Source organism: Cyclopterus lumpus, chromosome 10, assembly GCF_009769545.1.
Source record: "Cyclopterus lumpus isolate fCycLum1 chromosome 10, fCycLum1.pri, whole genome shotgun sequence".
NCBI lineage: Eukaryota > Metazoa > Chordata > Actinopteri > Perciformes > Cyclopteridae > Cyclopterus > Cyclopterus lumpus.
The window spans coordinates 23,213,237-23,232,588 of NC_046975.1; the positions used below are offsets into that span (position 1 = coordinate 23,213,237).

Consider the following 19,352-nt stretch of genomic DNA (forward strand, 5'->3'; position numbering starts at 1 on the left):
TGGAGATATAATGGATTCTAGTCATACTTTTTTTATATATACAGGAGTGTTTTAACACGAAGGTGTTAAACACTGTTTGTATTACCCGTGTTTATTTATCTCTGCATCTTACGAGATACGAACTAATGTGTTTAATAAAGTATAAAGACTCTGTTAAAGCGTTTCTCTCTGACCATCTGTCTCCGTCCATTCAATGGAGTCATTCCAAGTGTCGGTTCAATAAATGCTCCAAGACATTTCACACCACGATTGTTTTCCTCTAAATGGAAATTAAAAGGGTTGATTTTCCACCGCTAAGAAAGTGGTCCGACTGCACTTTTCACAGTGACGATTGAAGTAAAACAAATGTGTCTCTTCCCCTCGGGGGCTGAAGGGGAGTTCAGAAGCTATAAAACGACTCTTCCAAAAAGCAAGAAGACCACCCAGAGGGTTTTCAGCAGGATCGTCGTTTCAATCGAGCCGAGCGGCCAGAGATATCGGCAGGAAGCAGGAAGCAGGAAGCAGGAAGCAGGAAGGGGGGCAGTAAAATACCCTCGATGTGAAGATGAGAACATCCTTGAAGAAGTCGTGGGCAGTCGATTCGTTTCCGGACCTCTTGAGACTCGTTACGCGACGCAGCGGTCGACACTTTGAGAAGACGTCGACGGTTTATTTCGTTGAGTCGTAAACTGAATAGAAAAGTACGAGTGAAGAGCACGCTGTCGTTTTCAATCTGTTCGACGTGCCGCTCGGCATTAGAAGGTGAAGAATTATCTTTTTAAACGGCCCAGTGGACGGGAAAAAACGCCGATTTGTTATTCGTTAAGACGGTTATTTATTTGTCGTACTCGATCAAGTGGGATTGTGCGTTTTTCTGCCAGCGCGATACCACGTTTATGGATTTAGAAATGTCCACATTCAACACTTTGGGAATCAACTGCGGCAGATTAACAAGAAGAGATCAAACGATGACAATCGGAAGTGCCCCCAGTGGACATCTGAGGGAACTACATGTACTCTCGGGCGCACCAATGCCATTGAAGGTCGAATGCAATTAAACAATCTACTTTTTAATAAACAGGAATACTAAATGTTACGAGTCCGCACTTGTTTTGATGCGCTGTGCGTCACAAACACAGGGATCATTTCTATGAATGTAGATTTCCGGTCTCACCTCTCACTGACTAGCTCCTCCATCACCGGCATCTGGCCTGCAGCGCTGACGTTCATGTAACCATAAATGCAGAGAGTCCCTGCAGACACAAGATCGCAGTTAGCAAACTGACATTAATCACATATATTATTATTATTATTATTAGCACAGGCTCAACTTTTTTTACACAAAAACAGGACTCCGTAGATTACATTAACATAAACGCATCAGACCAAATCAGAATCATGCAAATGCAGCAATTTTATTTGACATTTGACGTTACAATATGCAATAATCTTGGATTCAGCTACAAAAGGTAAAGGTGACTTTTTATACTTGCTGTCACCGCATATTAAATCCAATGCCCCCCCCTCCCTCCCCCGGGCTCAGAATAATCTAAAAAAAACAGACTTGTGTGGCCACTTCTTTCTTTTGAAGGGTGGAATATTTCCCGAGAGATAAGTAGAGGTGAGTGAGGTGTCAAATAAATAAATAAATGAATAAACAAACAAACAAACGGGTTTCAATTCAACAGTTGGAGGTCCAGTTATCCCACATTTTATTTATATAACCACACGGTAGTAAATGCTGTAAAGTGGAAGTAATGTGACCGCCAGATGATGCTTAAAGGGGAAGAAATTAATTTGTTTCATACAACTCTTGGATTTCATAATTTTTATCTTAGGAAGCGGCCAAGGAGAATTTAGATTTGAGTGGTGACATTAAATTGCAATAAATTATTATTTTAAATAATGCACGCCGCCGTTTGGCAGATTCACACCCTGGATAACAATAAGCCCATTGAAGACATACGGGCAGCTGTCAGAACCAGTTCATCAACGTTGTATGAATAATAACACAAAAGGGTCAGCCACAGGAAGAACATGTTTGTCTTCTGCAGCTTTAATTAACTTTAAAGATGGCTAAAAATATCCCACTTAATTAAAGATGTTTGTTCTTAAAACCCAGTTTTGTGACATGCAGAAAAAATGCTGAAGAGGTATAATCTTCTGAAGCAATATACACACACACACTCACACACACACACACTCACAGAGGTGCACGAGACCATGCAAACATGTGAACAGTGACTTGTATTACATCACAGATTACTGTCCAACAGATGGCACATGTTTAAGATGCTTAACACACACACACACACACACTGGACTGAATACTGGGAGTCAACTGTTACATATATTATATATTTACATCCATGAATACAGACATTCCTCGAACGTTTTCTTTCTAAAGAAACTGAGAGCCTTCGTGATTACTCATAATACATATTTTGCTTGTTTCCTTGAGGCCTTTTCACTTGCAAGTCTTGAAGAGCGACTTCCTGACTTCCTGTTTCTGAAGCTGAAGATATCTCACAACTTCAGTGTCTCTGTTATTGTGTCCACGCTGTCCCTTTCGTTTGACCTTTTCAAAACGAGGATTAGTGGATTAAGGATTAGGATTAAAGGAGCAGACCGTCACAAACAAACTTCACTATCATGGCCTCCATTTGTTATCTATAATCATAATTGTCATAATCGACAGTGTCTCTTGGTAACAGGTTTTTAAAATGAACAAGAGATCCACAGATGGAGCTTTTGGGGATTTTGACTTGTAATGTAATTAACACAACGCCATGTTTTCCAACGGCTCAACCCTAGAGGTCAAAAGGTCATCTGCATGGACGGTTTGAGCACAATGCCTTCTGAAAGTGTCCCGGTGGATGATCTTCACGCACTCGAGGACGCGGCCTTGGAGCCGCACGTGGACAAGAGTGTGCACGCTCGTGCGCATGCGTCCGACGTCCCGAGACACGGAGGCGACGTGGACAAGAGCGTGGACAAGAGCGTGCACGCTCGTGCGCATGCGTCCGACGTCGCGAGACGACGAGGCGCCGTGGACAAGAGCGTGCACGCTCGTGCGCATGCGTACGACGTCCCGAGACACGGAGGCGACGTGGACAAGAGCGTGCACGCTCGTGCGCATGCGTCCGACGTCGCGAGACGACGAGGCGCCGTGGACAAGAGCGTGCACGCTCGTGCGCATGCGTCCGACGTCGCGAGACGACGAGGCGCCGTGGACAAGAGCGTGCACGCTCGTGCGCATGCGTCCGACGTCGCGAGACGACGAGGCGCCGTGGACAAGAGCGTGCACGCTCGTGCGCATGCGTACGACGTCCCGAGACACGGAGGCGACGTGGACAAGAGCGTGCACGCTCGTGCGCATGCGTCCGACGTCGCGAGACGACGAGGCGCCGTGGACAAGAGCGTGCACGCTCGTGCGCATGCGTCCGACGTCGCGAGACGACGAGGCGCCGTAGACAAGAGCGTGCACGCTCGTGCGCATGCGTACGACGTCCCGAGACACGGAGGCGACGTGGACAAGAGCGTGCACGCTCGTGCGCATGCGTCCGACGTCGCGAGACGACGAGGCGCCGTGGACAAGAGCGTGCACGCTCGTGCGCATGCGTCCGACGTCGCGAGACGACGAGGCGCCGTGGACAAGAGCGTGCACGCTCGTGCGCATGCGTCCGACGTCGCGAGACGACGAGGCGCCGTGGACAAGAGCGTGCACGCTCGTGCGCATGCGTACGACGTCCCGAGACACGGAGGCGACGAGGCGCCGGGGAAAAGAGCGTGCACGCTCGTGCGCATGCGTACGACGTCCCGAGACACGGAGGCGACGTGGACAAGAGCGTGCACGCTCGTGCGCATGCGTACGACGTCCCGAGACACGGAGGCGACGAGGCGCCGTGGACAAGAGCGTGCACGCTCGTGCGTATGCGTACGACGTCCCGAGACACGGAGACGCCGTGGACAAGAGCGTGCACGCTCGTGCGCATGCGTACGACGTCCCGAGACACGGAGGCGACGAGGCGCCGTGGACAAGAGTGTGCACGCTCGTGCGCATGCGTACGACGTCCCGAGACACGGAGGCGACGTGGACAAGAGCGTGCACGCTCGTGCGCATGCGTACGACGTCCCGAGACACGGAGGCGCCGTGGACAAGAGCGTGCACGCTCGTGCGCATGCGTACGACGTCCCGAGACACGGAGGCGACGAGGCGCTGTGGACAAGAGCGTGCACGCTCGTGCGCATGCGTACGACGTCCCGAGACACGGAGGCGACGAGGCGCCGTGGACAAGAGCGTGCACGCTCGTGCGTATGCGTACGACGTCCCGAGACACGGAGACGCCGTGGACAAGAGCGTGCACGCTCGTGCGCATGCGTACGACGTCCTGAGACACGGAGGCGACGAGGCGCCGTGGACAAGAGCGTGCACGCTCGTGCGTATGCGTACGACGTCCCGAGACACGGAGACGCCGTGGACATGAGCGTGCACGCTCGTGCGCATGCGTACGACGTCCCGAGACACGGAGGCGACGAGGCGCCGTGGACAAGAGCGTGCACGCTCGTGCGCATGCGTACGACGTCCCGAGACACGGAGGCGACGAGGCGTCCTCCCAATGGCACGCGGCGCATTCACATGCACACATTTAAGCTGTAATCGTACGTGCGGAGGGAGAAGCTCTTAATATCTACACATCGGGGGAGAAGATGGACCCCGGCTTAAAAAATGTAATCGCAGTAAAGCATTATTAAATCTGAGACAAAGAAATATTGTGTTTTAATACCTGGACATCATGAAGTACAGCTTAAGATTTATTATAGGAAAGTGAAGTAAAATATGTGATATTAATATATTATAAATGGCGTTAGGTGGCCCGTAGCGGATTGAATATTTATCATCTTTTGTTCATTTTTTTGTATAAAATGATCTTTAAAGTTTTATTCTGTTCCAGATTTGTGCACATATGATATTGCCTTGTATTGTCCTACTGCTGATGCTATTCTGCTCTTTGGTAAACTTCCAAGTGTTTATGAAATGTATAGAAATAAACTTTTAGAGCGACACGTGACCTGAAGAAGCCTCTGATTGACAGTATTTGAAGTGCACGACAATGGGACACGTGTGTCTCAGTGCCCGATGTATAAATCTATGTGTACCATCACACACCTGGTTCACAGCGATGGGACTGGACATAACGGTGAAATGTGGCTCCACGATGCCCAGTCTGGTGTCTAATAATATTAATAATTCATGCAGCTGTTTTATATTAAAAGTAATGGTACTAATATTAACGCACGTCTCTTTGGACCATCGTCCCTGTACATTGCACGAGGACCTTTGCCCCTCCCCTCGAAAAATATATGTCCGCACATTGCTTTCCTTTTTTTTCGTACATCTGTACATATTTTTAAAAATAATATAGGAAAATCTTTGATTATTCATGTTTATTGACTATGCACCAAATTACTTCTAATTCGCCAAACAACTTATTTTGCAATGAACCCAAATCTGAGCTATTTATTCATTCGTTACTTTAAAAAAATGCAATCAACTCTTCACCAAAACCGTGACTACATTACTTTTCCGATAACTCGTGATCAGAAGTAATACACGTACGTTACTTTACTGACTACAATACTTCGGAAGTCCAGCAACTCAAAATCATCCAAATAGGATCCCCTCCCCCGTCCGTTACTCGGTGCATAAAAATGCACTTTTCTCCAGCCCAAAAGAGAAAATAAATGTTGCACAATCCAAGCCGTATAACAACATATGACAGCTTGCATTTATGTTTAATATACTTTAATGTACTTTTGAAATAAGAACATGACGCGCGAGGTAAAAACTTGGGCTCGCGCGCCGACGTAACAACACACATGGACAGAGAAGGTCGCGGCACCAGAGGAACCCGGCGCTCGTTATTATATCATCATCATCATCATCATCATGAGACCCATTTGCCATCAGTCTGAAAAGCTCCCTGGCACCGTCTCCGGGTCTCTGGGGGCCGACCGACTCTGTTCTATAATAGACTCAGTCGGGGGGGGGGGGGGGGGGGGGGGTTGTAACGCATGACGGAGCTAATGGACGAGGCCGCGGAGAGGGCGTCCCGGAGTCTGTCAGCTCTCATCCAGTCACACGGAGAGAGGGAGGGGAAGGTGAAACAATGACAGTTTGAGAAACTAATGGAGCGAAGCGACTGAAAGAATCGCAGAAGAATGAAAAGTTAAAAAAAAAGAAAGAGGAAGAAATACTGAGCACGAGGAGACAGAAATTGCTCCGTTTTCACGGACTGCAAATTCTGGGGACTAAACTGAATGCGGGGCCCGATGCATTAATAACACGACGGGTCGGGTGGCGCTGCTAAGACGCGCTCTTCGCACAGCATTATGGGTACATCCTTGACATCAACAGAAGCCGTGGCAACGAACGGAGGCAGCGGTTTGAAAGCAGTGGGCGGGACGGGACTATTCTGGTATGGGGTTTATTCGTGGCTACACGAATGGGGAGAGTCTGCTGCAGGGAATCAAAAGAACATTACGCATACGTAATAACCAGTTTAATGTACGTACGCGCCGATATAGAGACGGCGTCGCCGGTTATGTTTACCGGTGGGAAGCGAATGGAGCTGAAGTCTGTTTACTCCCTGCAGTCATTAAGAAAAAGCCACTGACAGAACTTTACCGTCAGCAGACTGGAGCTCGTGAAAGATTTAGAGCTCAAGCCACCAAGCTGCTCCAGTTCTGGAGCGGCGGCGGCGGCGGCGGGTCGTTCCCGCGTCGACGCGGCAGTCTCGTCGCCACGGGAACGCGTTAAAACCAGTCCGGTTCAAACGGAAATAACGCGCACTGACACATTGCGTGTACAGCGTCCACATTTCACAGGACTTTCAACCGCAAGGCCGTTGGGGAGTAAAGTCTTCTGTGGCCTGAACCTTCACTGTGGTTTTTTTAATGGAATCTTCGCTCCCCAAAAAAATTAAATATACGGACGATTTGTTCGCCTTTTGTGACGATTTCATGACTGCGTTGGCACATGTTCAGTTCATTCCTTCATGATGCTAAATAAATGTGTTTTTATTGATTTGTATTGCTTAATTATTGGTGTTTCACACTTTTGTGAAGTAAGAAAAGATTGATGAAGTGGTTTGACTTGAGTACGAGTCTATAAATAAATACTGTCTGGGACTGCCAGTACCAATGAAACCAATATATTGATACAACTTTTTCCTTTTTAAATGTACATAGTGGCTTAATTATATAGGTACCACTACAAAATACCATTGTAAAATTGTTTTTTTGGACAAATCTGTCACAGAAAAGTAAAAAAGTGAGCAAACGAGCAACGTAACGGGAGACGTGAAACGTAAGTGAGCCCAAAGAACCGATGCCGACCCGTCCAGACCAGCAGAGTGGGGTGGAGGCCTCGTGTGTGTGTGTTAAACTGTGTGCTGGACAATGTTCAGGTCTCCTGAGGTTCAGCCAAAGGTTTCCAGTGACGATGGGGCTAATCTGCTAAATTAAGCTCCAGTGTGCTGGTGGCACATTGGCCTAAAAATAAAACACCATGAAAAACGCATGAGGAACTCTTTTTATATGGATATAAATCATAAAATGAACAATAAAATGCAATAAACTGCATATAAGCTGTGAAAAACCACCGTGAAAACAATTCTTAATATTTAGGTGTTATGAAGCTTTTATGTTTAAAATGAAGACCATATTTTCAACACCCACTTTAGTTTTTAAAAGCAGGATGTTAAATGATGTATTTCTGCACTTTATTATGAAGTGTATATACTCTAGGTGTATTTACAGTCATTTTAAATGTACTTTATTGTGGTTTTCTTCTCTGTTTTGAGTCTAAACACGGAAGAATCTACACTGCCAGTTTATTTAATCTGACTAAATCGGCCCAGACAAACCAGTTCCTTCTTCATTTATTTATGGACTCCAGTAAAGTGAAACCAGTCAGCTTCTTAACTTTATTCAAGGCAACGTCACAACGTCCAGAAAGAGTCATTTAATTACTTCAGAAATACCTTTTTTACAGCAGATGGAGGAAGCATAGTACTGTGGAGATGTAGTTATAATACATGCTATTTATTGGAGGATACACTATATTTATGGTGTTCTTTGAGCACAAGTTAAATATTGGTTGCAGTATTATTATGTTACAGTAATTCTGATTTCAAGGATTAATTAAGTCTAAAACGGTGTAGTAAGACGTCCACATGGGGAACACACTGGATGTGTTGGGAGGGGCTTGAATGCACCTTGAACTAATGGTTTAACCAAAGGGTTCGGATGGCGTCGTGCCAGGTTGTCAGAATGCAGCTGTTACTGACCGGTGAGATTTGCTCCCGCTGGGCTACACACACACACACACACACACACACACACACGTTCCCGTTTGTACGCCCTTGTGGAGACCATAATTCTGAAAACCACAACAAGGGACCTACTTCCAACCTTCCACGTGAAACCAAGGAGAGCCGACGCTTGAAGGCCTTTACACCCCGTGGATTGTTTTTGTACCTCCAATATATTTTTCCATCATTCTTTTTTGGCGCAAGGAACAAGCAAGATTTTTTTTCTGAGCTTTCGCCCGACAAATAAAGACATCAACCAATCACGATGTGTGGAACCAGACATATTCAAAACGTACCAGAGACCAACTCTAAAACAGCATTTTGTGTCTTCACGTTCCAAAATGTACTCACAATCAACAATTGAAGAGGTTTTCATGCATCATGAGTAGAAACTCAAGCATTAGGCCACACACACACACACACACACACACAGACATACGGACAGGAACTAATCAGCTGATGATGTGAAGACGGACCACACACACACATTTAGACCACGGCTGCACAATCCTCTAAGATCACAGGTGTTTTCTGCAAACCCTGTTGTTCCGTAAACCAAGTCCATATCAAAGTTGATCAAGTTTGGTTCGGAAGAGGAATCTCAATATTGTCTCAGAGGGTTTTACAATCCGACCAACAAATCAATGGCAAACAAAACCAAACCGATAATAAAACAGGATAAAACTACTGGGATGATAAGGGATAGAAAACGACTTTAAAAATACTCGTCTCGCGAATCTCTCAGATTGCAAAATGTGCGGGATGTGGACTGAATGAGAAGAAAATAATTGCAGGTCTTTTTTTTCCGGAGAGACTTATGATCCAATCACATCAGAACACATTAACCAACAGGAGCTGCAAGTCACAGAGTGTTCTCACTCTGAGGACCACAAGCAGAGGAAAGCTGCCATCACATTATTGGCAAAACATTGTGCCGAGAACAATCTCTTAAAGAGCAGCTTGAGTATGTTATGAAACACGTCCATATTTGGGTTTTGACTGTTTAGATCATCTTTGACATCTCTCAAAGGGCCTTAATGAGATAACAGCTTGTTTATTAAAATCCTGCCCGGCTTCATAATATTAAAATGTTTAACGCCAAAATGTTTGCATATTAAACATATGTGTATACTTAATGCCTCACTTCTTTTCTTAACAAGTGAATTGGTAAAATCAGATAATTTCAGGTGTTTACTGAGGAGTTTTGAAGGCCGATGGTCATCTAATTATTGATTCAGCAGTTTCTCTTAACGAAGAATACAGTTAAATCCTTTTGGTTGTTGGGATGTGAAGATGATAACACAGTACATTACCTTTCAATTTTACTCTGAAGATAATACAAATAAGAGAAGACATCTTTGATCAATACTCGGTGGATCCGAAGCTCTGAAGGTCACTCTGAAGGTCACTCTTCGGCCTTCAGTCTAATGCCACTTAATTATCCAGGAAGTGAAACTCACCCACTCAGTTCAAGCTCCAGCAACGCAACGTCAATTTGATTCCAGTTGGGTCTTAATTAACCTAATGTTAATTATCAATTAAGATCTTTTTTTAATCTAATTAGTAATGAAGGACTTTCATTTTGGCAAAGAAGTGAGTCGACCAGACCTCTGGAGCCGCTCCTCATCTCCACTTTAACCCTTCTTTAGCTGCTGCTAACATGAGACACCTGGGTCTCTGAGTGGACTGTTGCCTTTTGAGATGCATTGTGGGTAGCTCACCGTATCCTTCCTCACATCGGCCTGGTGACCCGACCATATCCTTCCTCACATCGGCACGGTGACCCCACCGTATCCTTCCTCACGCCGGCTTAGTGACCCGACCGTATCCTTCCTCACGCCGGCTTAGTGACCCGACCGTATCCTTCCTCACGCCGGCTTAGTGACCCGACCGTATCCTTCCTCACGCCGGCACGGTGACCCCACCGTATCCTTCCTCACGCCGGCTTAGTGACCCGACCGTATCCTTCCTCACGCCGGCTTAGTGACCCGACCGTATCCTTCCTCACGCCGGCACGGTGACCCCACCGTATCCTTCCTCACGCCGGCTTAGTGACCCGACCGTATCCTTCCTCACGCCGGCTTAGTGACCCGACCGTATCCTTCCTCACGCCGGCACGGTGACCCCACCGTATCCTTCCTCACGCCGGCTTAGTGACCCGACCGTATCCTTCCTCACGCCGGCTTAGTGACCCGACCGTATCCTTCCTCACGCCGGCACGGTGACCCCACCGTATCCTTCCTCACGCCGGCTTAGTGACCCGACCGTATCCTTCCTCACATCGGCCCGGTGACCCCACCGTATCCTTCCTCACGCCGGCTTAGTGACCCGACCGTATCCTTCCTCACGCCGGCTTAGTGACCCGACCGTATCCTTCCTCACACCAGCAGGGGGCCCCGTGCCACAGCTCTGGTACTTTCACGTTGTCAAACTGCGTTAATGAGATGAGTCGACGGACATTTAGGCCGCGGCAATGCCTTCTTTTTTTCTTCTTTTTGTCTCTGCACTCTGTCTCATGAATCTTTCAACGTTGCCCGCTGGGCAAACACACGGCAGAGCCGGATCCTTAAGATGACACACAATACAACACTGCCTAAAGCACCTCCCCTTAGAAACCGATCCTACAGTCATTTTATATTCCTCTGATGTGTAACACAACTGTTACAGATAATTATATTTGCGTGGTTATTTTGTATGTTACCATGGACTGAAGGTAAAAAAAGAGATGCGTAAATACCTCTAGTGTTGACTCGGCATCGCTAATTCAACAACGTCCGAAGATACAAATACATCACAGATGCTCACAATATTTTGGAATCTCAGACTTGAGTCATGATGAAATCGGTGCATTTTGGCACAGAATGAAGGTTGTAGGATTTTGTATTTTTGGCGGCATGAGACAACAAGAGGCTGTTTTCTGCTCTGTTTCCATTTTCAAAAATGTAAAAGCATTTGTAAGAAATTAACCACATAAAAGATGTTGATACTATGAATATTAGCCAGAAGAATGTGTTTGGTAATGATCCAGCTGTGTGGTTCTGTCCCCCACACCATCTGTTGCCGGTGGCCTCACTGAGAGGCCCATTGAGCCTCATTGCAGAACACACTAGTTAGAGGGAGGCGACCTGAGCCGGGCCCCGATCCAGGACCAATGAACTCAACCAGGACCTGCCAGTGAGGTCCCTCCCCAGACTGGGAACCTCTGGAGGCCCCACTGGCTGAGAAAACACAGCTGAGCTCCTCAAACAACAGTTTCTACTGGTTTAATAAGGCAAATGAGAACAATGTCTCAATCATTTTAAATAAACAACATCAGTAAACTAGACCATCAGAGAGAAGACGGTCTGGTTTTATAGAGTTACTCTCAATGCTCGTCAACGGAGCCACCGGGTCCATGGACAGACCCAGATCCTGCAGAGTCCAGTCCACCGTGAACAGACCCAGAAGGCTCAGTTCCCAACAGCATCTCCTCCTCCAGGAGCAGAGCTCTGCCAACCCTGACGCCACTCTCTTGGAGACCCAGGACGTATTGCTGGGCCCACTGGAGGGAAGGGGGGCACAGGAGCACCAGGGCTGACATTTCACCATCTTTATTGGTGGACAGTGTTAGATTTAGGGGTGTCACCGTGTTAAAGTAGGAGCACCGGGAAGGATCTAAAAACCTTGAATTGATTCTCTTGCTTCTTCACGCTTGACAGACTTTGCTAATTACAGTTCTGTGTTGGGGGATGAATGCTTGTTCCTAGTTTAGGACCCTCTGATTAAAATCTTTACTGCACCGTGTCCCCTCGACCAAGGGAAGGGGGATAAAGTGTGTCCTTGCCAGCTTCTATCCTCACGCCAGCTGCCGTCCTGCCTTGAATTCCTCCCTTCTGTTTCACGTCCCTCCAATGACCATTGATGTGTTTTTAGAAAAGACCCTTTAGACACTCTTCACAGCCCCACCTCAGTCTGGCAGCCTTCTCCTGCACCCACCAAAGAGGACACACACTTTTGTGACACACACACACACTTCTCTACCTCCTTGATTCATTTTCCAATTTAATTTAAATGCTAATTTTAGTTTGATGGCGGTCTAGGGGCTCTTCTCTCTCAAAGGCGAGATGGATGCCTCCACTTTATTTACTGTATTCCTGTGTTTCTGTCAAGCTTCTCCACACGGGAGAGGACTCGGCAGTCGGAGAGAGCTGCGCCCTATTTGCTTAATTGATAACGATAAACTTCCCGCGGTCTCTGTGTACACATGCGGAGTGCACTGCGCGGCCGAGACGGTCCATTTACTCTACAGGGGTGAACTCCAGCGAGGCATTTTGGATCGTTTTCATTTGCATACTCCACCCGCAGACTGCTGCTCCGGGGTTCATTAAGGGTATCGATCCAGGATTGGGGATGAGGCCTTGAATCATTCATGTGTGGTTTTATAAGGGTGGCGGGAGGGACCAAAATAAAAGAGGGACTGGGGGAGTATGAAGAATGATATGAAAGGACAGAAATAAAAGAATATTTGTGGACCCTGCCCACAGTTATTTGACCGCCGAGTCTCATCGCGTTATCGGTACCTAATAGCAGCCGACAGCGGCTGGTATTTCAGGAGCACTTGTCCCGCTAAATGTCAGTCTGGTCTCGGTCTCAAGGCCTTTAAAAGAAACCCTATAAAAAGAAACGCGGCACAAAAGAGAGGAAGGGAAACATAAGAACTCCCCTCCCGCTCTTCTGTTTTGCTTCTTGACTTGAATGGATTTCTCTCCAGTGATTTTTAAAGCAATATTTGACTCAGCGGGTTCCCTCGCCCGAGATATCTGCTGACGCAGCGACACCGCCTGACACTCCTTTTGCAAAAAAGTCCCAACGAGTCCATAAATACGAGGTCGCTCCGAGTAACAAATGTAAGACAAATGCGGCGAGTCAACGGTGGAGCCAGGAAGTAGCTCTGCGGGGTCTAACTCGTCCAGTCCTAGACCCCCTGCACCACATTTACCAAACCAAAACTTGACAACTACCAGCGCCCGCTGCATATTTACCCACCGTCACGACGCTCTTTTACGAGGTGTATTTGTAATTAATACCTTTTTTATGTGTCTTTAGGTGTCTCTGGTCGAGTCTAAATTAAAGCAGGTTTTGTGGAGTCTTAATGTCGGAGTTCGACACCAAGTTTAAGATCTTTAAGAAAAGCTTTCGTTCTGTTGGGGGAGGCCAAAAGCACTCCCAGTAAATTAAACTTGCATGAATTTGGATAAAAATAAAAACCTGAGTCCCAAAAAATAAATTGAAAACAGACCGAGGAGTTGTTGTTTTTTACCTCAAAATGAGAGCCCACACCTGATTTATGTATATTCATTCTAAAAAAAAAAAAAAGTACATTAAAAGTCTTTGTATTGAAAATACTCATGAGTCACTTAACTATTAGTCAATTAAACGCTGGAGAGAAAAGTAATCGTCTCCATTTTGATAATCAATAATTCTAATCGGCATCACATTATCAAAAAATAATGATAATAATTGTGTTTTATTTGGCATGTATCATTTCAAACTGAAGATCGTTGGTTTTTTTTTCATTGTTGGTCAAACAGAGATTTCAAGACTCTGAAACAAATTGCCGATGAACCGATTGATAAAATCAGCGGATTAACTGGTGATCTGCAGCCCGGAGATGGAAGTTATTACGTTTCATGATGTCGCCGCACGAAGCAGAAGCAGATGTCTGAGAGGAGGAAATAAAAGCATCAGCTGGAATCTTGTTCGGATATTGGCTTGAAGTGAATGTCGGCACACTCAATAACACGAGCAATCAGGAGGGGTCCCTGTGCAGCGAGTAGTCGTAAAGAAATGACCTTTCAAGTGTGTGTGTGTGTGTGTGTGTGTGTGTCTGTCTGTCCACAGGCTCTCAGGGTGACTCAGTTTTCAATAGAAGCCATAAAAACTCTCTGGCCTGTCTAAAGAGCACCTGTAGAGAGAGAGAGTGACTCATAACTCTATAACCTCTGCCACTGAAAACACACACTCACACACACACACACATGTTTAATAAGTCCAGTAACCTCAGACTCGCTGGTATTCCCGTAATAATAAATGCTCTAACGAGCAGAAAAGAAAACGGCATCAATCTCCCGATCGCTGGAACAACAAGTCTCCGAACACATCAGACTCTCGTCCGGGTTGTTCCAGGATTAGTTTTCAGGTATGACGTCTTCCAACCGAGGGAAACATTGCTGAGCGGCAGGTTTTAAATCAAAATGTCGAGTAAGATAAATAAAAACGGGAGTAAAACGTCATAAAAACGTGTTCCGAGTAGAGATCCACTGACGTAAATTCAACTTGTGGGCCTCGATAGCCAGAAGCATCCGTCACATTGTTGACGCTCAAAAGAAATGACTCTTTCGAGGCTTTAAGCTTCGTGTAATTGGTCACAACGAGATATGAACATGAGCTTCCCCCTGAGGGCTGATTCTACGCTTTAATATCTAAAGAAAAAAAAGATGAGTAAGGTCATTTAAACGTCTTGTACTCCTGAACATCTTGTATTCATTTACCTGGAAGGAGGCGAGCATCGAGCGTTCATTTGATCCTTTCATCCGACCCGGAAGTCAAAGATCAGCCGCCGACAATTGTATCCTTTGAGTTTTGAGAGCAAGGAAACATGTTTTTTTGTTTTTAAACTCTGACGGAGAGAGAAGAGGCGACACAGTGAATCTATTGACTGTGTCGCGATATATATTTTTACGACCCGACACTCCTCGGCCAACCGGCGGCTTCCTCTAGTGCCGGTCGCCCGTGGCAAAGTCCAAAGCCCAGAGCTGCTCTCCCCAAAACAATGGCCTCTTATAACCAGGACGTCTGGCGTCAAGGTGCATGAAGACTTTTGACGGCCATCTTTTCTCCTCCCCGTGTTTTTACTACCAGGGTTTATTCAGAAGAAGGTAAACAAGGCTCTCTAGAGACTCGTAATCAGCGTCTTATCTTTTTAATGCAAAACCAACTGACGGTGTTCTCCAGGGTCAAACGCTGGTCTCCTGAATTTTTCATGTGATTTTGAAAGAAAAGTTTTTACATGCTTTAATTTGTTGTTGTTGTTAAAAGTTTAAATTCTTATCAGTTCATCCTCGAGGTTTGTGCCAAATTAGAAGAAATTCCCTCCGAGATGTTCCGTCCACTAGAATAGACGAACTTTGAATTAATTATGTTCATGATTTATCTTATTGGTTTGTGTTTCTTCAAACAAAAATACTTGGTTATGTTTATGAAAAGAATGTAATAGGTCAACGTCGACTTCTGGTTTCACAGGTGACATGAAGGACGGTCTCCTGGGTGAAGGTCCCGGGTATTAAGGACCCATCATGCACCTCTTCCCCCCTGTATGTTACAGCCCCTCCTGTTTGTGTGTTAGTAAAAGGGTTACACACACACACGAGGATAACACCGGGAATTAAAACAAATGTTGTTAAAAAAAACGATTTTATTTCGATTTTATTTTTTAGGAACGGTTTGGAAAAGTCGTTTGTTTTTTTCAATTAATGCAAAATTAAAATTGCCACATAACAGTACAATAAATACAAGAATTACGGTATACCATATATTTTAATTACTTGAAATACTTAAATAGTCAAATTAATAAGCAGCGTTCGTTGTTAAAGCTGAGAAAAGAAATGAATCCTGAATTATTTATAAATGAACAAAATGGTTAACGGCACCGTTTTCATCTTCGCGCTAATCGACGGCTTTTTAAAAATATTTATTTAAAGGAAGTTTCCCCTTTTTAGTTTTAACCTTTCGGATTTTAAATCATCAATCTGATTCTTATTGGACGTTTTTTAGAGGCCTTTTGAATAAAAACGTCAGCGGCTCATCACGCGTTAAAGAAGCTTCAAAGAACTCACGAGCATTCATGAAAGGGTGTGTGTGTGTGTGTGTGTGTGTGTGTGTGCGTGTGTGTGTGTATGTGTGTGCCTTCTTTATTGCGGCTCCATAATACCAGTAGTCCTCAGCGAGCCCGGTATTATAAATAATATTATAAAACTTCTACAATCTACAAAGTACCTGCTAGATTAAATCCTTTTTATTCTGCTGAGAGACGGAAACTTGGAACAATAAAAACTCTGTTTTTTAAAAAGAGAGAGACGAGGGCTCTCCTCACATTTCACCTGCAGAGCTTTTAATTAGAAAGAAGGAACTCGTTCTGACGGTCGTAATGTTCATGCGGCGGGTTGATCATCGACCGAGGGACGACCCTTGACCTCCTGCCAGCGGCGCCGATGCTTAAACGCGACCGGCAAAGCGCTTCATTCATAACTCTGAATCATAAAACACACGCGCAACGAGCTGCTGGTTTAATGTGTTGGGCACGTTTACACCGCGTGGGCGTTGTTGGTCGTCTAATGCAGAAGTCGGTCACCTGCAACAGAGACGGGATATATAAATATATAAATATATATTTCCAGAGGGAAGTTTTCCCATGACACACTTTGGAGGACGTGATTTAACATCAACCAGTGACCTTTTCTTTTTTTTATACATTTCTTCCTCTTCACTCCAGTCATAGTTTTGGTTCTGCCTGTGCGGCGACATAAATGTCTATTTTTCACCTCGTTTGGCTGTAAAATGACAACGTTTGTCCGTCTTTTCAGGGTTTTTTTTGGGCCTGATTTCGTGGATCTTCACCATCACGCCGCAAGAAACAACTGAACTGTATTTTGAAACCATTCAGTAAAGAGCCAAGCCTTCTCATTTCACTACTTTATATTCATATAATATAGATTTATAAATGTCAATAATGGTAATCTGCAGGTAAAATAAAATATGGATTTAAGCCAGACACAGAGAGGTTTCCACCGTCTGAACAATGAGACTAAACCATTAGCAACTACAACGTCCCGTACTGAGAACGCATGAATAATATTACATCACTTCTTTTTGTCTCCTTCCACGAAAAAAAGAGCGAGTTCACATGTCGAGTCTTCCGGGCACTCCGGTCCACACGGCTAAAAATAGGATCCATTACACGAGCCGATCACAAGTGCGTTTGGCAGGCGGGACTCGGTGCAGCGGGGTCGGTAAGGAGACACCGAGCCGCCAACTAAACACTCGTGTGCAGACCCCCCCCCCCCCCCTTAAAGTAAATAGCTCACACTGTTATGCTCAACACATTCCAGGATGTTGGCTGTGGTTCAATGTGCCGATGCATCTCTTCCTCACAGACACAATAAACCGGCTTTTTGTCTATTTTAACTCAGTCAATTACATACTTTTTCAAGAATTTACAACAACATGGAGGAGGAAGATGAAGAAGAGGAAGAGGAGGAAGATGAAGAAGAGGAGGAAGAAGAGGAAGAGGAGGCCAAGAGAGGGTTCGGACACATGGACAATTCATCTTTTAGAAAACATCGGTTCTCGTGTGGAAAGCCAATGCACATTTTATTTAAATAAAAAAACTAATATATTTACCCGGCTCAACGTCACTAGAAGTAACCTGATTACGTCCAGCAACAGAATGTTCCCCCTAAATAACTTAATCTATGCAATAGATGGGCAAAGATTTAAATTAAAGCTAAAGGAGACATCTCACGTTCATTTTAAGGGTTTATACTCTTATTTTTAAATTGACATTATTTGGTCTTGTATGATCTGTCTGAATATACCTGTCTGAAACACTTTTTCTTTAAGCCCCGCCCCCTCCCCCCGAAACAGCCCAGTCAGCTCTGATTGGCAGAAAAAGAAAGAAAAACACCTTCTGGTGCATACGAGCGGCGTGTTCTTATGCATGTGACATAATTAGTGGAGTTTGTGGGAAGCAGTTCCAGATTCCCAAATGTGAACGAGCACTGAAACAGTTTTTCATGATGTATAAAAAAAAAGTATAATGCATAATAATTTTAAAAAAGAAATTAGATACTTAATTAAGAAGAAATCAAACTGTAAATAGAGAGCGTGGCAGCGGAGCCACGGTGAGACCGTCGGTATGTTTTAGTTCCGTGTCACATGGGAACCTCACAGATAAGCTCACTGGTTCTTCTGCACCAATAAAACACAAATCCACTTTTATGTGCTGGGAGCCGAGCAGACAGCTGGCAGATGTTGTTAGAGTCACTGGGTGGGAAATGACATCTGTCGCAAGCTTGTTTCTCCTTGGGGGGAGGGGGGGGGGGGGCTTGGAAACCTCCGTGTACAATACATGGAATGGGACACTGTGTTTTACATGCAGAGTTAAAATTCTCCATGAAGGTCGTTCTAAATGACGAGTGGATGAACGACATGTTCAGGGGGTCAAATGACGAGTGGATGAACGACATGTTCATGGGCCAAATGACGAGTGGATGAACGACATGTTCAGGGGGTCAAATGACGAGTGGATGAACGACATGTTCAGGGGGCCAAATGACGAGTGGATGAATGACATGTTCAGGGGCCAAATGACAAGTGGATGAACAACATGTTCAGGGGGCCAAATGACGAGTGGATGAACGACATGTTCAGGGGGTCAAATGACGAGTGGATGAATGACATGTTCAGGGGGCCAAATGACGAGTGGATGAATGACATGTTCAGGGGGCCAAATGACGAGTGGATGAACGACATGTTCAGGGGGCCAAATGACGAGTGGATGAACGACATGTTCAGGGGCCAAATGACGAGTGGATGAACGACATGTTCAGGGGCCAAATGACGAGTGGATGAACGACATGTTCAGGGGCCAAATGACGAGTGGATGAACGACATGTTCAGGGGCCAAATGACGAGTGGATGAACGACATGTTCAGGGGGCCAAATGACGAGTGGATGAACGACATGTTCAGGGGCCAAATGACGAGTGGATGAACGACATGTTCAGGGGCCAAATGACGAGTGGATGAACGACATGTTCAGGGGCCAAATGACGAGTGGATGAACAACATGTTCAGGGGGCCAAATGACGAGTGGATGAACAACATGTTCAGGGGCCAAATGACGAGTGGATGAACGACATGTTCAGGGACCAAATGACGAGTGGATGAACGACATGTTCAG

General features: G+C 45.5%; 1 protein-coding gene across 1 annotated transcript in view; it reads right to left on the bottom strand.

Annotated features, from left to right (window-relative positions):
- Positions 1-19,352, bottom strand: part of htr4 (5-hydroxytryptamine receptor 4) — a 114,979-nt gene that overhangs the window by 72,611 nt on the left and 23,016 nt on the right. The window contains exon 2 of the mRNA XM_034543601.1: positions 1,154-1,232. Within this exon, the coding sequence (XP_034399492.1) occupies positions 1,154-1,209 (56 nt within the window). The 5' untranslated portion in view covers positions 1,210-1,232. The remainder of the gene's footprint in view (positions 1-1,153; positions 1,233-19,352) is intronic.